The sequence below is a fragment of the Bubalus bubalis genome, chromosome 13 (genome assembly GCF_019923935.1).
Source record: "Bubalus bubalis isolate 160015118507 breed Murrah chromosome 13, NDDB_SH_1, whole genome shotgun sequence".
NCBI lineage: Eukaryota > Metazoa > Chordata > Mammalia > Artiodactyla > Bovidae > Bubalus > Bubalus bubalis.
Window position 1 is genome coordinate 55,939,799 of NC_059169.1, and position 17,412 is coordinate 55,957,210.

Genomic DNA, 17,412 nt, shown 5'->3' on the forward strand with positions numbered 1-17,412 from the left:
TCACCAATCCCAGGTGATAATTCTCCCTCGACTGTGAGTTTCTCAGCTGATGCTTCACCTCTCTGCGTTCATATCTTACTGCGTTGGGAACGCGTGCCTCTTTCTGTTTTGTGATCTTTGACACATGTCTTTATCTTTCAAGACATCATTTGCACGCTCACTCTGTTCACAGCCCGAGGCTCCCAGAAGGTGGGTTCACGTCCCTGCTTACACCGTGTGGCAGTAATCAAACACATATCCATCAAAGTTTGAAAGTCAAGATCACATCAGAAGATTTTCTTAGGAAAGGTGTCTTTTTACATGATGAAGCTTCTCGGGAGCGGGCCAGCACAGCAATGCTCTTATCCTGAGTTTTGAAATATTTTGTTCTTACAGTTACTCGTGTAATTTTGGAGCCCTTGTCTTCGTTGTTTAGAGTTTCTGTCTATACCTGATAACAGTGTTGTCGCTTGCCCTCACAGTACGGCCAAGTACAGCGTGGTGACGTTTCTACCTCGATTCTTGTACGAGCAGATCAGGAGAGCTGCCAATGCCTTCTTCCTCTTCATTGCCTTATTACAGGTGAGGTTTATGTAAAATTCATAGCTTTAATCGCATGCAAAATAAGCTCTTGCTGAAAGGTCACTTAACTGAGTGTTGTCATACTTGATGAAGTTTGCTTCCTTCATCCAGTCACTGTGTGCGTGAATGCGATATTTGCATAAAGGTGGAGTTCTTTAGGTGTTTGCTTAAGGGAATTGCAGTTGTGAAAAGAGGCGTTGAAACATGATTGTGGGGTCCCACTTTAACCCTGTTTTTGTCCCAAACACAGAGATGTCGGGTTAAATTTTAAAGACATGTAACACACTTAGCTAGTTTTTAAAATAAGGTAATCACTTTGCAACAGAAATGGAATAGATCTACCGTGAGGAGTGAGTACTGTATTTTCTTTTTCATGGAGAGGATTTTAATGTGCCCAGTCCCTACTTTTGGTCTCTTTATCTTACAGCAAATTCCAGATGTATCTCCGACAGGAAGATACACCACCCTGGTGCCATTGATCATAATTTTAACAATCGCAGGCATCAAAGAGATTGTAGAAGATTTTGTAAGTCTTTGCTTTCGGATAATAACAACATTGTATTGACTGTAACTTACAACTTATTTGTTGCTTTGGAGTCTTTAAGACAGAAAAATTGGTCTGTAGGCTAACCAGCCTCTCAAGGCTTCTGATGGTATTTCAGGGAAGAAAATGTGCACACACAATGTCTGAAATACCCCTACAGTGGGACAGAAGGAGTTCAGTCTGTGTTTACTGATGTCAGGTTGTCCAGAGTAGCAGCACTGAGGTTATTTTTACAAGACTCTTCTCCCTCTCGTCCTTGTTTCAGTGTCTCCAAGTTCATTGGCTCAAACTCTCCTCTGTTTTCTGTCTTCTTTTCAGGTTCTCTCTTCTCCCCTTCCTCTCCGTCTGTCTCTCCCTCTCTCTCATACGTGCACACACATTTTTCTGGAAATAGATAAATGAATAAATGCAATGTAAATCAAAGCCAAGGTACTTTATCCATTAAGTTCTTTATCAATAAAATGAACTCAGTTGTTTGCTGGTAATCATGTAGAATAATTATTTTTGTTCAATCTAAAACAATCTAGGAGTAAAAGTTTTATACTTTAAAGTGCTTGTTCCTTGCGATAGCCAAAATACAAGCATTTAAACCTCATCTATTGTTACTGTGTTAGCCTCTGAATTTAGTGAGTGACCTTGACCATCGAACTGAATTTTAGGACATTAGGGTTCCTGCCAGTTGCCTTCTTTGTCCTGTTTTTGCCCAGTCTTATTGTTCTCTGTTTCAGTTATTCATTTGGAACTTTTGAAACTAACATCTTTTTTTCTTTCTGTAACAGAAGCGACATAAGGCAGACAATGCAGTTAACAAAAAGAAAACCATAGGTAAGATTCCAGGCTGACTCACTTTTTCTGCTAGAAAACTTAAGAACAAGACTTGCATTTAAGGAGTTTTAAATTGGTAGTTAATGGTGTTGAGATAAATTGAGGGAAGTAATCTATAAAATACATTAAAAATAGCAAAATGTCAGACAAGTCCAATAGACGGTGAGTCCTGGCAGTTAAGATTTGAACAGGATTTGTGTAGAATTTAAGAAAAGATGGTAGTTTTCAGGAGCGAGACATACTTTATGTCCATAAAAAGTCAAAGCATTTATACTCTGGCTTTGCAATTGCTCCCTACCTCTGTCTACGTATTCTAGCATTTCTAGAACAGTAGCTCTGTGTTATTAGGGGGTACATATGTGTTTTGGTAAGATCTTGTAGCAACACAGTGATGTCCTTCACTTCATATGGGCTAAATATGCATAGATGTAACTTCCTTGCATACACATGTATTTATGTGCGTGCATTGCTGTATATATGGTAGGTAAGTATCTTGATGGGGCTCTGTTTTGGGGAGTGGTGGTGTTACACCTTTATGTCTAAGGACATGGTATATTGGAATTAGTGGAATTTTAAAAGGAGCCTTTTGGAGTTTGGAAAGCTGGTCTTATTCTGATTATCATCGGTATTAACCAATACATTGTTTTGTTTTTCTTTGTCAGTGTTAAGGAATGGTATGTGGCAAACCATTGTGTGGAAAGAGGTAAAGACTGATTTTATTTTTTAAATTTATGTATTTTAATTGGAGGATAGTTACAATATTGTGATGGCAGATATGCCAGAAAGTACTGGCTTGGAGACTTGTAATTAATTGTTACCGTAGATTTTGGAATCCAGTTTGTGTTAAGACACAAGCCATGTCCATTTCAGGTAAGTGTGGCGGTGTGGTTTTCCCCTGAGACTTCCCTAGAACGGGCGTGTGTATCCTTTGTTCCTGGATCTTCTAGGTGTTCTCCCGTGTCGGCTCAGAGCTGGGAAATTCATTGCTTTTGATGGATGTTTCTGAAAATTCACAGCATTTTCTAGTTCCTAAACCCAGTTCAAGAAACATTTTCCTCTTGTCTTCTGTTGCTATCTTAGTGTCAGTCCAATTTTTTTAAGTTTTTTTTTTTTTTTTTTTACTTTTGAGATTCTCCCTTCTGACATTTTTGGTGGAAAGGGTTTGGGTCTGATTAGCACTAAATCTGAAGTGATGAAGTCGGGGTTTGGAATCGTCTTGTGTTGGTCCTGAGGCTGAGAGTTGTTGATGCTTTTAGCTTTACAAGAGCAAGAAGGCTTTGCATCCACATGCCTGGAGGTTGCGGTTGGCAGGGTTTGAGAACGGCCTGGTGATTCGGTGGTTGCTAGTGATAAATAGAAGACTGAGAAAGGATCTGCTGTGCCATCTGGGTGTTTCATGTCTACTAAAGTTGGCTTTTTCAGGGAGTGTCTGTTATGACTGGAGCTTAACGGTCACAAGATGTTCTTGGAGTGTGACTCATGATTCCAAGATGCAAAGCTATCTTCATTTCAGAAGAAGACTGTGTTTTAGAAGGGTGACTTATAATAGTTTCTCTTGCTAAGCATTTAATAAGCAGTGTTTCAAAATGTCTCTATAACCTTGTGAGTCTCCAGGATGCCCGAGATGTGGTAATGCAGGCTTCATTGTAGTTCTTTTCTTTTAACTCTGTTACTGGCTTACATTAAGCCCCCAGAGAAGGTGATGGCACCCCACTCCAGTACTCTTGCCTGGAAAATCCCATGGACGGAGGAGCCTGGTAGGCTGCAGTCCATAGGGTCCCTGAGTGGGACATGACTGAGCGACTTCACTTTCACTTTTCACTCTCATGCATTGGAGAAGGAAATGGCAACCCACTCCAGTGTTCTTGCCTGGAGAATCCCAGGGATGGGGGAGCCTGGTGGGCTGCCATCTATGGGGTTGCACAGAGTCAGACACAACTGAAGTGACTTAGCAGCAGCAGCAGCAGCAGAGTTACGTGATAGCACCTTAACCTGATAGACACCCAGAGGTCCTGTGTTGTAAATACTAACTGATCTCACTTGGATCTCATTTGGAAGTGGGATGGCCCTTGGTCAAGTGGTTGGAAGTTCTTGCCTCTGCAGAGGGTGGCAATGCTCCCAGTACTAGAGAGACTCGAAAACCTCCAGACACTGAGGAATGGCTTTTCTCTCCCTAAAGTCCTTGCTGCCACTCCCCGTCCCCTCTCCGGAAAGGCAGTCATCCTGGCCAGAGTGGAGAATTATTTGAATTGGGGCTCTCCTGACTCTACTTGAAATTGGAGTGATGAGCTCAGAATTTTGGATCTAGGAGCTGATGGATTCAGATTCCTAAATCTCATTACTGTTTCCCACACACGTTTGCTGAGAGGAGAACAAAACAAAACAAAATAAATACCTGTTATATGCTTTGCCACATGCATTTTTATTTCAGTTAAAAATGCATTGTGCTTATTTAATTGGATCTCTTAGCATGGATCAGGCTTCCCAGGTGGTGCTAGTGGTAAAGAACCTGTCTGCCAATGCAGGTTAGATGTAACAGACTGGGTTTGATCCCTGGGTAGGGAAGATCCCCTGGAGGAGGGCATGGCAACCCACTCCAGTATTCTTACCTGGAGAATCCCATGGACAGAGGAGCCTGGCAGGCTGCAGTCCATGGGATTGCACAGAGTCAGATGCGACTGAAGCAACTTAGCATGAAGCATGATGAGCGTGGACCAGAGGCAGTCTTAGGAGCTGAAATGCAGATAAGAATTAAGCCTGGCACCTGCCCTTGGAGGGGTTTTAAGTGGTCAGGCTTCAGCTGGCACCCCAGTTGCCTGGCGGGCTGGTCCAGTGATGTGCTGAACTCCTCTCTCAGACCCTTTGATCCAACAACTCCAGGCTGGGGCCTCGGAATTTGCATTTTTAAGAGTTCTTCGGTGAGGTTGATGCTGTTGGTCTGGGAATCCCACTCCAGAATCACAGGTGTAGTGGAAATGATGGGCAGGTAAACAGGAGGCTGTATGGACACTGAGCCCTGGGCCGGGGTCCTGCTTCAGATGCCCAGGGCCGTCAGGGAGGGATACCTGGTCTGGACCCACTGGTTCAGGTGAGGAAAGGCTTGCTTCACAGATGCTGCAGTGAAGAGCTAAGTGGGAGAAATTAGAGGTGGATGGAGAGCCAGTGCATCTGCAGAGCTGCTCAGAGTGAGGCTGAGAAGGTGTGAGAGGACAGGTGATGAGAGGTTGGGGTGATGTGCAGGGCAAGGGGGTCAGGCCTGGGGAGCTGGCTGCCTCTCAGATCCCCAGGCAACGGGACTCGAGCCTGAGACTTGGAAGCTGGAGTTGGACGTCCTGGTTCTTCAGCTGCAGCAGCAGCTTCAGGGGGGTCTCCGTGACCCTGGCTCTTTTTTCCTTTGCGCTTATTCAGAACTATGAGCAGCCCTGTGAGGCAAGAGGGGATTTAGGGACTGTTGGGGGGCTCTTTCCCTCTTTAAGAAACCTTCCTCTAGGTAGTCTTACACACATAAGAGACACCCACACTTAAGAACACCAGATAGAAAACTATTTTCAAATGAAATTCCAAGTAAGTAGTTTCTCATATATAAAAAACTTTTTAGTACTTTTTTTTTTTTAATCTAAGAAGCATTTCTACCCCATTAGCAAAGACAAGGGAAAGCCATAATTTCCCTGTCCTCCCACTTTGAACTAAAAAAAAAAAAAATTCATGGCCTTTTTTCTTTTGAAAACATGAGTAATTTTCCTTTCTAGTTTTTTCCTTAACTAATTGCTTCTGATTTTGTTCTCTGTAATTAAACTATTCACATAAAATGTTTTTATATTAAGAAAACATTTTCAGTTTTCATAAATACTTTTGGTTGTGCTGGTTGTTGAAATAGGTGTGTGTCATCTTTGACATCATTATGGGATCTCCTTTAATTATTTGCCTTTCTTTTGCCTTTAAATTGGATATGAACGTCAGATGTTTACACGCACGGGGAAGGGGTGTCCCTGGGGAAGGGGGATTGATCCAGGCAGGCTCTGGATCTGTGCCCTTAGCCACTCGCCCTGCTGTCCACAGCCGTGGGGATGGGCATGTGTGTGTTTGTAAGTGGATGAATAGCTGTGAGAAAGTGAGACCTTGGTCATTTTGACTCCTCTCTCTTCTCCTGCTCCTGCATTCAGCATCATTGTAAAAAGGCAGTATTACCATTCGTCTGTATTGAAATGTTTTTATTCTTGTGGAGGAAAAGAATTTGAGCTGCTCTGCCTTAAACATCATGGCACAGTTACACAGTAATTTTTCCTCCAGATGTTTAACTACTTTGCACTTTCTTGTCTCTCATGCATCTGTGTCCTTGTCCCCGGGTTTTAGGTGGCCGTGGGAGACATCGTCAAAGTCGTCAACGGACAGTACCTTCCAGCAGATGTGGTCCTGCTCTCCTCCAGGTCAGGTGGGCTCGTGGGCAGGGCTTTGAAGTCAGTGTTGAGAACAGTAGAGTGTCACCTGGTGCCTGGAGAGGACTCCAGTCACCTTCCGTCCACCTCCGGGTCGCCTCCCCCTCCCACTCTCCTCCTTTTTTACTCCTTTGCGTTGTCCTGCCCTCACGTTGTACTTTTTCCTGAACTTTTCTGTTTTTTGATTCGTTTTCATCTCATGGCTATTCTGGGCTGTTCCTCATTGGTAGGGAAACATTTCAGAGCAGTGGAGTGGTGTGTTGAGTAGCATCAAGGTCACAGAGTCTCTGAAATTTGAGGACCGTCTCTGATGGAGGGTCCAGCCCAGTAGTCTTCCCCAGAATCCAGGCCTCCCTTCACTAGAGGTTCAGAGACCACAGGCATTTCTCAGCATCCATGTGACTTGCAGATGGTCCATATTTTGCTCCCTTTCTGTCCAAGCATCGTTGCCTTATTTTCTAGATAATTTGTGTCACAGAGGTGTCATCACTAAGGGGCATAAATGATAGACATCTCAGTCCTTGACTTTCCCCTGGATGACACATAAAAACATCTATCAGAGAAGAAAAGCCCAAATCAGGATAAGAATACACTTGAACTTGAGCTCAAGGTTAAACTAGATGCTGTACCGATGTCATGCTGGGAATCAGCTGTCACACTGGGTGTGTGTGATTTGAGCACAGACAGACTTTCTTTTATGGAACTGAATCACTCATTTTGTCAGATTTTAAGCCTTAGCACGAATTTTCTCCTTGAGATAAAAAGCTTAATAAAAGTACCCCAGGCCTGTAGAGAGGGAAAAGCACTGTATACAGTAGGCAGGGCTCATGTTTGTCCTTAATGATCAGTAACTCAGAAACTCTCAGAAATAGTAAAACGTTGATCACTTGATAGTTTGGGTTATGAGGATTGGATGTGACCCTCAGAAAGCCTGGTTTGAAGGCAGCGTGTCTGAGCAGACGTCACGTCTCCCGTGTGCTTGCTGGCATTTGTGCCAAGACACCTGCTGAGCACATTATCCCGTGTAATCTTCCCACCAACCCTAGACTTCTCTACTTGGTCCATGAGAAATCATGGGATGCAGAGAGATGGGACAGCTGACCGAGGTCACACCACCAGGAAGGGCAGCGCCAGGAGACTGTACGTGGCTGATGGTCATAGAATCCATTCTCTTAACCCCGAACTCTGATGCCTGGATCTGAATATCCAAACTCGGGGCGTAGTCTCTGCCATGCTTACGTTTCTTCTTTGAATTTTCTGTCCTTGAAATTAGGTGTTTTGATTTAAAAGTTGCCTGTTGAGTTGCCTATTGACATAGCAAAAACTGTAGAAAGAAAAGGCCTGTTGCAGAAAGCCCCTGCCTTGGTTTCTCAGCTCCTCCTGCCGTGATCTCGTTCAGAAGCCGCGTGTGCGGCTCTTGTGTGTGGGCAGCTCTTGTGGTCAAGGGCAAGCCGACCTCTGACTTTCAGGGTCACCTGACCCACTGGGCCGGTGTTAGCTGGGACATCTTGTGCTTCCCGTCACGTGCCTGTTCCCTTCTGTTCATCCTGTGTTACTTCTGCCCAGGTGAAGTCAGGTGCCGTTGTGTGCGGCCCTTGTGGGCGGATCACTGGACTAGAGTGTCTGTCTGTCTGCCTGGTCAGTCGATGCTCCTGCGGTGGTCGATTCTGACACCCCTGTGAGGGTCCACCAGCAGAGTTTCCGTGGCGGAGGCTCTGTCAGCCGTGAAGTGCCAGAGTGGACCTTACTCAACTTGGCTGTTTCGTTTTCTCTCTCCTTAGTGAACCTCAGGCAATGTGTTACGTTGAAACAGCCAATTTGGACGGGGAGACGAACCTCAAAATACGTCAGGTAACGTGGCCCTTTACCACTTGCGTCCTCACGGAGCCCAGATTGTAAAGGAGCTTCCTACAGGTTAACTGCCAGTGCCGTTTCCAGAGGGAACAAAATGTTCTGTCACAAAAGGTGATGCCTTCACCCTGATAGGATCCGTGGGAAGAGCACGGTTAGGCGAGGGATTCCTTGGGAGTGATGACAAAACTGGAAAAAGTGGGCTTCATTAGAGCACAGGCCACGCAGGGAGCCATGTCTTGGTTTACATCTTACTGGACTCTCCACCTGTTGGGGTGGCTGGAAAGGGATCCTGGGAGAGGCAGTGGGCAGCACGTGCAGGGGACAGAGGACCCAGATGGGCTCTGGGCGCCTCACTGGATTTTGTTGTTTTCATGGAGATTCTAATTCTAGAGAGTAGTAGATTAGATTTCCAGTGTACAAAATGTCCATGCCTTAAATAAAGCTATTCTTACCATATATTTTAATTCTTGAATGGAGATTAGTCTTTACTAGAAAAGTTTTAAGTTTCAATGAACAATGATTCATTTTGACACTTCAGTTTTCTGCGGTACCAAGTGGAATTTGATGATTCTCTCCACATATTTTTCATTTCTGTGTTAGATATTTGGCTTAGACATTTTATTTTTCTCTTTAGAGAAGAGTTACAGGGCATTACACATCACGGTGTATTAAAGGGGTACTTTATTCTGTGTTTATGGTCATGTCAGGATACCGCTAATGAAGGATGCTTTCTGTAAGGTGTTTTGGTGGGCTAATTATCATACGGAAGCTCCATTACTTGGCCACCTGATGCGAAAAGCTGGAAAAGACTTTCAGTCTTTTCAGTGGAAAAGACTTGATGCTGGGAAAGATTGAAGGCAGGAAGAAAAGGGTACAACAGAGGATGAGATGGTTGCATAGCATCACCAACTCAATGGACATGAGTTTGAGCAAACTCTGGGAGACAGTGAAGGACAGGGAAGCCTGGTGTGCTGCCGTCTATGGGGTCTCAAAGAGTCGGACAGGACTTAGTGACTGAACAACAACAAATTATGACTTTAGTATGAATGTGTCAGCATGGTAGTAGAGTCTTGACTTTCTGCATTGTTGAATTTTTTTGAACCTTTCCTATTCGGTTGCTGTGGCCAAAGCCACCTATGATCCATCCTGAGGGGTTGATACGTTTGAGGACTCCCCTCCCCCCAAACGATTCCATTTTAGTTGATTCAGGCTTCCCTTTGGATTAACAGTAGGGGTGCTGAGTGTTGTTCCCAAGCCTGGAAGGTTGTGTTTAGTTTCCTCTTGGGGTTGAACGTTTTAGGGTTTGAGTCACACTGCGGACATGCAGACGAGGGAGGTGCTGATGAAGTTGTCTGGGACCATAGAGTGTGAAGGGCCCAATCGCCACCTCTACGACTTCACCGGGAACTTGAACTTGGATGGGAAAAGGTACCACTTCCTCTTGTCTTAGTGGTTTTTATTTTAATCTTTAACGTGACTTAAGGATTATATATAGGAGCTTTGGGAAATATCAGTTTGTCATTTGGTTTTATAATGTTTTAAAACAGATTTCTCCATGTTGAGCTTTTTTCGAAACACCATTTAAATCAATTTAAGCCTTCCCTGAAATGTAAGGAAAGACCTGACTTTTGGCAAGAAAATGTCACAAGGGTCTGAAATGAGCTTCACAAAACTCACCTGGTGTGTCTGTCTGTGTGTGTTACCCATCAGGTAAAAGACTAGTTGGTTTTGAGTGCATAAAATGGTGCAGAAAAGCAGACGAGAGGTGTCTGAAGTGTATAAAGGCCAACAGTTGTTAGAGAAACATCCTTTTTATTTATCTTTTTGCTTTCTTCTAAGTAGTCTATGCTTTTAGCAAGTTAAATGAAAGGAACAACTATCCTCCCATTAGAATGTTCACGGCCCTGTTTATGTTCTGTCATCCTTGTCCTCTTGGCATTTGGTTTATCATTTGAGTCATTTTTTGTCATTACGCTGGGCTGCAGTGTCTGTCTTCTGCTCATCTTTCATCATCATGCCTCTTACTAGCGCTCCCCACCTTCACATTTGAACAGACCCAAAGGGAAGGACCCAGCCATAGGAATCAACCTAAGACAGCTCTAAGTATGACAGCTTTCTCGGTTTCATGCAGTCCACAGAGCCATTCTGTAGACTATCTTTTTAAATTTCTAAATGTTCACTCAGGCTTTTATTTAACGAAGTCATCTTTGACAGATCTGATATTATAGCTTTGGTTTTTTTTTTTCCTTTTTTTTTATAATCTATAAACTGACTTTCCCAAATGAATAAACTTCTGGTTATCTTAGCAAGTTCCTTTTTGTATATTGAGTTTCCTAATAGAGTTATAAGAGACAATATTTCCTCTTCATGTTTTAAAGGAAAAAAAAAAAGGAAACCTTTTCTGTGTTGACAAATGGATGAGGTCAGCCTTTCTGTGTGGGTCTCTTTTGGGGTAGATTAAGCCAGTGGTAACCTTTATGGCCCATGTGTCCCAGTGAAATAGTCCGAATTCGACTAAAGGAAGCACTTCATTTATTGTGGGTTTTTGTTTAAGGGGGAAGCTCATGCTCATTTGTTTTGAACTCTCATTGAATATAAATGTTGTTTCTTGTTTTTAGCCCCGTTGCCCTTGGGCCGGACCAGATCTTATTGAGAGGCACACAGCTTAGAAACACTCAGTGGGGCTTTGGCATAGTTGTCTACACAGGACATGACACCAAGCTCATGCAGGTAAAATATTTCTGTGCTGAGAAACAATGCCGATTTCAGTATTTTTTTCCTGTTGTTGTTTTTTTTTTTTATGGAGTAGACGGTGGAAAATGCAGATATTGCTTTTAAGAGGCTCAAGTTTTGTCTGTGAACCTAAATTTGGAAAGGAGGGGCCTTTAGTTTGGTTCCCAGGTGGTTTCTCCTGGTTTTCTTTTATTGTATCAGGTATTTATTACCTCTTGCCTGAAATATCAACCATCTTTATTTTCTGGATCTAATGGGACAATCAGTCCTCGCCTGTTTTGTCTTCAAACTCAAGGCGGGGGATTTGTTCTAACTTCTTTATTTTTCTCTCTACTTCTTTTTCTCACATGATTGATTGAGATTTTATAGGAAATTGTCTTATTTAACTGAATTGTAGGCAGTTGATAATCAGTTAGTTTTGAAACCATGTTTGTTCTTTGTATCCTATACTGACGAGAAAAAGTACTAAAATGATTTTGTTCTTTCTCCCTGTTCATTTTTTTAAGATTATTGTTATCATCAGGATTGGCTTTTCAACTTGTCTGCCCTTTTGTATAACGTCCAAGGCACATATTTGGTGATATTTCTTGATTTAAAAGTGTTTAGGGCCACCATGCAGCATGTCTTATGCCAGGCTGTGTGGACACAGTAGTCAAAGGCCCATTCTCACCCCCGCAGAGAGTTAGATAGACCGAGGAGTGATGGGGATTACAGAGTGGAGAGATGATTTTGGGATGCAGGTCATTACTGAGGGCTGTGGGTCCATGGGGACTTTCCAGGTGGCTCAGTGGTAAAGAATCCACCTGTCAATGCAGGAGACACAGAGATGAGGATTCAGTCTCTGAGTTGGGAAGATTCCTTGGAGTAGGAGATGGAAAGCCACTTCAGTATTCTTGCCTGGAAAATTCCATGGGCAGAGGAGCCTGGAGGGCTACAGTCCATGGGGTCACATAGAGTTGGACATGACTGAGCATGCGCACACACACGTGCACACACACACACACACACACACAGAGGTCCATATGGAAGGCCAACCAGCCCAGGTTCAGTTCAGTTCAGTTCAGTCGCTCAGTCGTGTCCGACTCTTTGAGACCCCATGAATCGCAGCACGCCAGGCCTCCCTGTCCATCACCAACTCCCGGAGTTCACTCAGACGCATGTCCATCGAGTTGGTGATGCCATCCAGCCATCTCATCCTCTGTCGTCCCCTTTTCCTCCTGCCCCCAATCCCTCCCAGCATCAGAGTCTTTTCCAATGAGTCAACTCTTTGCATGAGGTGGCCAAAGTACTGGTGTTTCAGCTTTAGCATCATGCCTTCCAAAGAACACCTAGGACTGATCTCCTTTAGAATGGACTGGTTGGATCTCCTTGCAGTCCAAGGGACTCTCAAGAGTCTTCTCCAACACCACAGTTCAAAAGCATCAATTCTTCGGCACTCAGCTTTCTTTATAGTCCAACTCTCACATCCATACATGACCACTGGAAAAACCATAGCCTTGACTAGACGGACCTTTGTTGGCAAAGTAATATCTCTGCTTTTGAATATGCTATCTAGGTTGGTCATAACTTTTCTTCCAAGGAGTAAGCGTCTTTTAATTTCATGGCTGCAGTCACCATCTGCAGTGATTTTGGAGCCCCAAAAAATAAAGTCTGACACTGTTTCCACTGTTTCCCCATCTATTTCCCATGAAGTGATGGGACCGGATGCCATGATCTTCGTTTTCTGAATGTTGAGCTTTAAGCCAACTTTTTCACTCTCCTCCTCATAGCAAATACCCTCTTCCAACAATACAAGAGAAAACCCTACACATGGACATCACCAGATGGTCAACACTGAAATCAGATTGATTATATTCTTTTTAGCCAAAGATGGAGAAGCTCTATACAGTCAGCAAAAACAAGACCGGGAACTAACTGTGGCTCAGATCATGAGCTCCTTATTGCCAAATTCAGACTTAAATTGAAGAAAGTAGGGAAAACCACTAGACCATTCAGGTATGACCTAAATCAAATCCCTTATGATTATACAGTGGAAGTGAGAAATAGATTTAAGGGCCTAGATCTGATAGACAGAGTGCCTGATGAACTATGGACAGAGGTTTGTGACATTGTACAGGAGACAGGGATCAAGACCATCCCCATGGAAAAGAAATGCAAAAAAGCAAAATGGCTGTCTGGGGAGGCCTTACAAATAGCTGTGAAAAGAAGAGAAGCAAAAAGCAAAGGAGAAAAGGAAAGATATAAGCATCTGAATGCAGAGTTCCAAAGAATAGCAAGGAGAGATAAGAAAACCACCCCAGGTTAGGAGGTGTCATTTGACCAGGTACCAAAAAGCACATTTTAGACATTGAATTGAAGAACAGAGGCTGTTGTGTTGGTCCACTCTTGAAGGTCAAATGATATAGAAGGAGAGAGTTAGCTATTGATTAGGACCGATGAGGTGATATAGCCCAGTGTCTATACCAGCTGGTCACTGCAATGCAGACAGGAGACGAAGGTCGGGGGGATTAGAAGGGCTGAGACTGAAGTGGAGGAAGATTGATGAGTGACAGGCCTCTGTGCAGGGCACTTGACTTTGACCTCCCAGGTCAAAGTCAGGAGGGACCCAGGCCTGATTCCCAGTGGGTAGGGTGCTAAAGGAAAGCTGTCGGAGGCCATTGAGGAGTGATGGACAATGCAGGGACCACAGCATTTGGTGACTGTAGGATGAGGGCCAGGTAGAGAGGGACGCTGAAGCTGGTGACTTGAGTCTTCAGGGAGTGGGGGGAGGGGAGAGTTGGTGGGCTTCCTGGGGGAAGGGGCAGAAGGCAGTGTAGCCAATGCAGGAATGTTATATGTGGGTTTTAAACGCAGCACTGGAGGAAGAAAGTGTCAGGAGTATTAGCAGGTCCTGAGTATACGCTTAGTAACACAGTCTTCTGCAGCATGGGAGTCTGCACGGAGACCCCTCTGCCGGGGGGACCTCCCAGGAAGCGTGGGTGAGGAAGGGACAGGGAGGAGGGCCTAGGGCAGTCCTGGTGTTGGAGGCAGGCTGGTGCTGCAGAGGGTGCACTGGGCAGGAGGGGTCCATGGAAGCTCACAGAGAGAGGAGCAGGTGAATGCTGGGAGGCAGCTCTTGAGTGGATAAGAGTGGATGGAGACTTGGCGCTTACCTGGGATGCACCTGCTCCAGCCTTCCTGCAGGTCCTCACCTCTCCACCAGCGCTGATCAGAACACGTGAAGTGTGTGGGTTCTGAACGGCTGTGTGGAAGACCTGATCTCCATGAATAGCTTAGCACCCTGCCACCTGGGGAGGGTCCTCACCCTGCCCCAGCCCAGCATCAGCAGCCAGCGGCCAGAGCTGGAAGCCCCGGTGGCCACACTTCACCTCTGTCTTTGTGATGAAGTGACAGAGCATGAGGCACCCGCTCAGATTTGGGCAGGGCCCTGAGGCTAGTTTTCAGGTTGTGCATTTTACAAATGTGACTGCTCTCTAAGATTCTTTGTACCCCGAGTGGTTCTTTTTTCAGGGTGCAATACTGTTTCTCTATGGAAATCTTGGGCTTCCCCAATGGCTCAGTGGGTAAAGAATCCACCTGCAATATAGGAGACTCAGGAGATGCGTGTTCTATCCCTGGATCTGGAAGATCCCCTAGAGAAGGAAATGGTAACGCACTCCAGTGTTCTTGCCTGAAAAAAATCCCCTGGACAAAGGAGCCTGGCCGGCTAGAGTCTGTGGGATCATAAAGAGTCATACACGACTGAGCGACTAAGCATGCTGTTTCTCTAGATCATGTGTTGGTAATACAGTTTCGTTAACTAAGGCGTAAGAGATAATTAAGTGACGCTCAAGAGTAATTGTGCCCTCCCTTCGGTGAACAAGGTACACTAAGTGAACTCGTGAGGTCTGTGTACCCTGAGTGTGCTGGGCACCTTCCTTGCCTCTGCATATGGTAAGCCTCTTTGTGAGGCTTCTTACATGTTGACTGCTCAAGTGCAGAATAATGGAAAGCCCCAGGAACAGCTGTGCTAGTGTTGCTGTGCCTTTAGGGCTAAAACAACAAGTAAAAATAATGAGCTTTTAAAAGGAATATAATATAACACACGTAGCTGGAAGCCATCCTGTTTGTGAAATAACGTTTCCCGTCTGTACTTGTGCTGCTTGACCACAGAGAGGAAACACTGTTGCTTTAGGGTTCTTCTCCGTTTTTGTTTTTTCAACTCTCACCTCAATGTCTTTCGCTCTTCAAAGTTCCCTCATTTCATGTGGAGAGTACTTACTGCTAAAAACATTTCAATGTCTGCTGTTTCTGTTGATTGACTGAATGGGAAAGAGATACCATCACATTAATAACAGCAAATAGTGCCCCATGCATTGTTCCAAGAAACTTGCATTTATGAACTCATTGATTTCTCACAACAGTGCTATGAAGAATACGAATTGTTGTTCCCATTTTCTAGATGAGGACACAGGCACAGAACCTAAGTAAGTTGCCAAAGTTATATTCCCAGTAAGAGAGAGCTGGGATTCGAACCTAGGCAGTCTGGCTCCTTGTTCTGACTAGTACCCTGCTGACTGTTTTCTTAGAAGGGAATCAAACATGAAGTTCAGGCCTGATTTAAGATTTTGCAAAATCTGATGTTTTGGCCTGTTTCTGTTTAGAACTCCATCACTCAGAAGTAGCAGTATTTTCTGAGAATTTTGGAGAGGAACTTATATCAGATTCATACTTGCATCATTACAGGCTCATCACTACAAGGAGAAATGCTTAGGGAAGTGGGGTGAGCACGTAGACCTTGTCTCCCCTAAGTGCATGGGCTGAAGCCGGAAGTTTTGGGTTGTTGCTCTTGTGTTTAATGAAACACAGCTTCTCTTAACCCAGTTAACTGGCCAGGATTCAAACCCTGGGAAAGATCAGAAGTTATTAAACTTACAGAGTCATAGAATAATGTTTACTGTAAATTTTTTCCTACTTGTATCTCCAATGAATGTTTATTAAAAATAACGTTTAAAAGGTTGGGGTAGGCAGTCTTGAAACGGGTCTTCTGGCTCTTGCCATGAGGCCAAAGATGGTATGTCAACCCTATCAACTTTGAGATGATATTTGATGAGTTGGCCTTTACTGATGGATTTCCATTTAGATTCCAGAGGAAAATTTTTAAAAAATCTTCAAAGGATGAGTAGTTTAGGGAACTATAAAGTGAAACTAAAATGAAGCTCCAAAATCACTGCAGATGGTGAGTGCAGCCATGAAGTTAAAAGACACTTGCTCCTTGGAAGAAAAGCTTTGACAAACCTAGACAACATATTAAAATGCAGAGACATTACTTTGCCAATGAAGGTCCGTCAGTCAAAGCTATGGTTTTTCCAGTAGTCATGTATGGATGTGAGAGTTGGACTATAAAGAAACCTGAGGGCCCAAGAATTGATGCTTTTGAACTGTGGTGTTGGAGAAGACTCTTGAGAGTCACTTGGACAGCAAGGAGATCAGACCAGTCCATCCTAAAGGAAATCAATCCTGAATATTCACTGGAAGGACTGATGTTGAAGCTGAAACTCCAATACTTTGGCTACCTGATGCGAAGAGCTGACTCATTGGAAAAGACCCTGATGCTGGGAAAGATTGAAGGCAGGAGGAGGAGACGACAGAGGATGAGATGGTTGGATGGCATCATCGACTCAATGGACATGAGTTTGAACAAGCTTCAGGAGTTGGTGATGGATAGGGAAGCCTGGCAGGCTGCAGTCCATGGGGTCACAAAGAATCAGGCACAACTAAGCGACTGAACTGAACTGAAAGTGAAATGGAGAAAAGAGTATATGTGAAGGAAATGGTGCTACGCTGTTTGGATTCTTATAAGACTACAAAATCACCAGCTTCGCAGCTCCTAGACTCCCCAGCCTCACAGAAAGCCACAGTAACCGTAGGCTTGGATTTGGGGATAGAATTCAGATAAGTTGCAGCCTCCTGTGGTCTGAGATTCTCTAAGGAACATAGGAATGAGTCGCTTCTCGTTTTTAATCTTGATTTTGTTCTCATGTTGTGCCTTTGTGGTCTTACTTTCAGGGACATTTTCATCCCAGCTCTGTTGGGGTCCGATAGATTGGGAAGAGGGAGGGAGAGAGTGGACTCCAGTTGGCACCATTTTTATGGCCAGTCGGTGCCCCGCAAGCGTTTAGATCACCCGATCTTGCGAATCAGTGTTGCCTGTAGAGGGACGAGGCTCAGGACTCGTGGAAGGAGACTGTGGAGGGGAGCTCCCGCCTCCCCACCCGCACTGTCCTCCCCTGGCTTCTGCTCTGTCTTCCTCCAGGAGGGTTGTCACCATCTGCTGTATTATTGTCAGTTTCCCGTTGCTTCTACAACAAATTGCACAAATGCCGTGGCTTATGACCACATGAAGCTCTTACATGACGTTCTGTAGGGTGGAGGTCTGATGAGGGTCTCATCCACATCGTGGTGTTGGCCAGCAGCCTT

General features: G+C 44.4%; 1 protein-coding gene across 4 annotated transcripts in view; it reads left to right on the plus strand.

Moving 5' to 3' along the window:
* ATP8A2 (ATPase phospholipid transporting 8A2) overlaps positions 1-17,412 on the plus strand; it is a 481,981-nt gene that overhangs the window by 94,550 nt on the left and 370,019 nt on the right. For all 4 annotated transcript variants that reach the window (XM_025262844.3, XM_025262845.3, XM_025262846.3 and 1 more), the window contains exons 3-10: positions 462-561; positions 989-1,087; positions 1,885-1,930; positions 2,593-2,633; positions 6,284-6,357; positions 8,148-8,217; positions 9,521-9,648; positions 10,839-10,950. In XM_025262844.3, the coding sequence (XP_025118629.3) occupies positions 462-561; positions 989-1,087; positions 1,885-1,930; positions 2,593-2,633; positions 6,284-6,357; positions 8,148-8,217; positions 9,521-9,648; positions 10,839-10,950 (670 nt within the window). The remainder of the gene's footprint in view (positions 1-461; positions 562-988; positions 1,088-1,884; positions 1,931-2,592; positions 2,634-6,283; positions 6,358-8,147; positions 8,218-9,520; positions 9,649-10,838; positions 10,951-17,412) is intronic.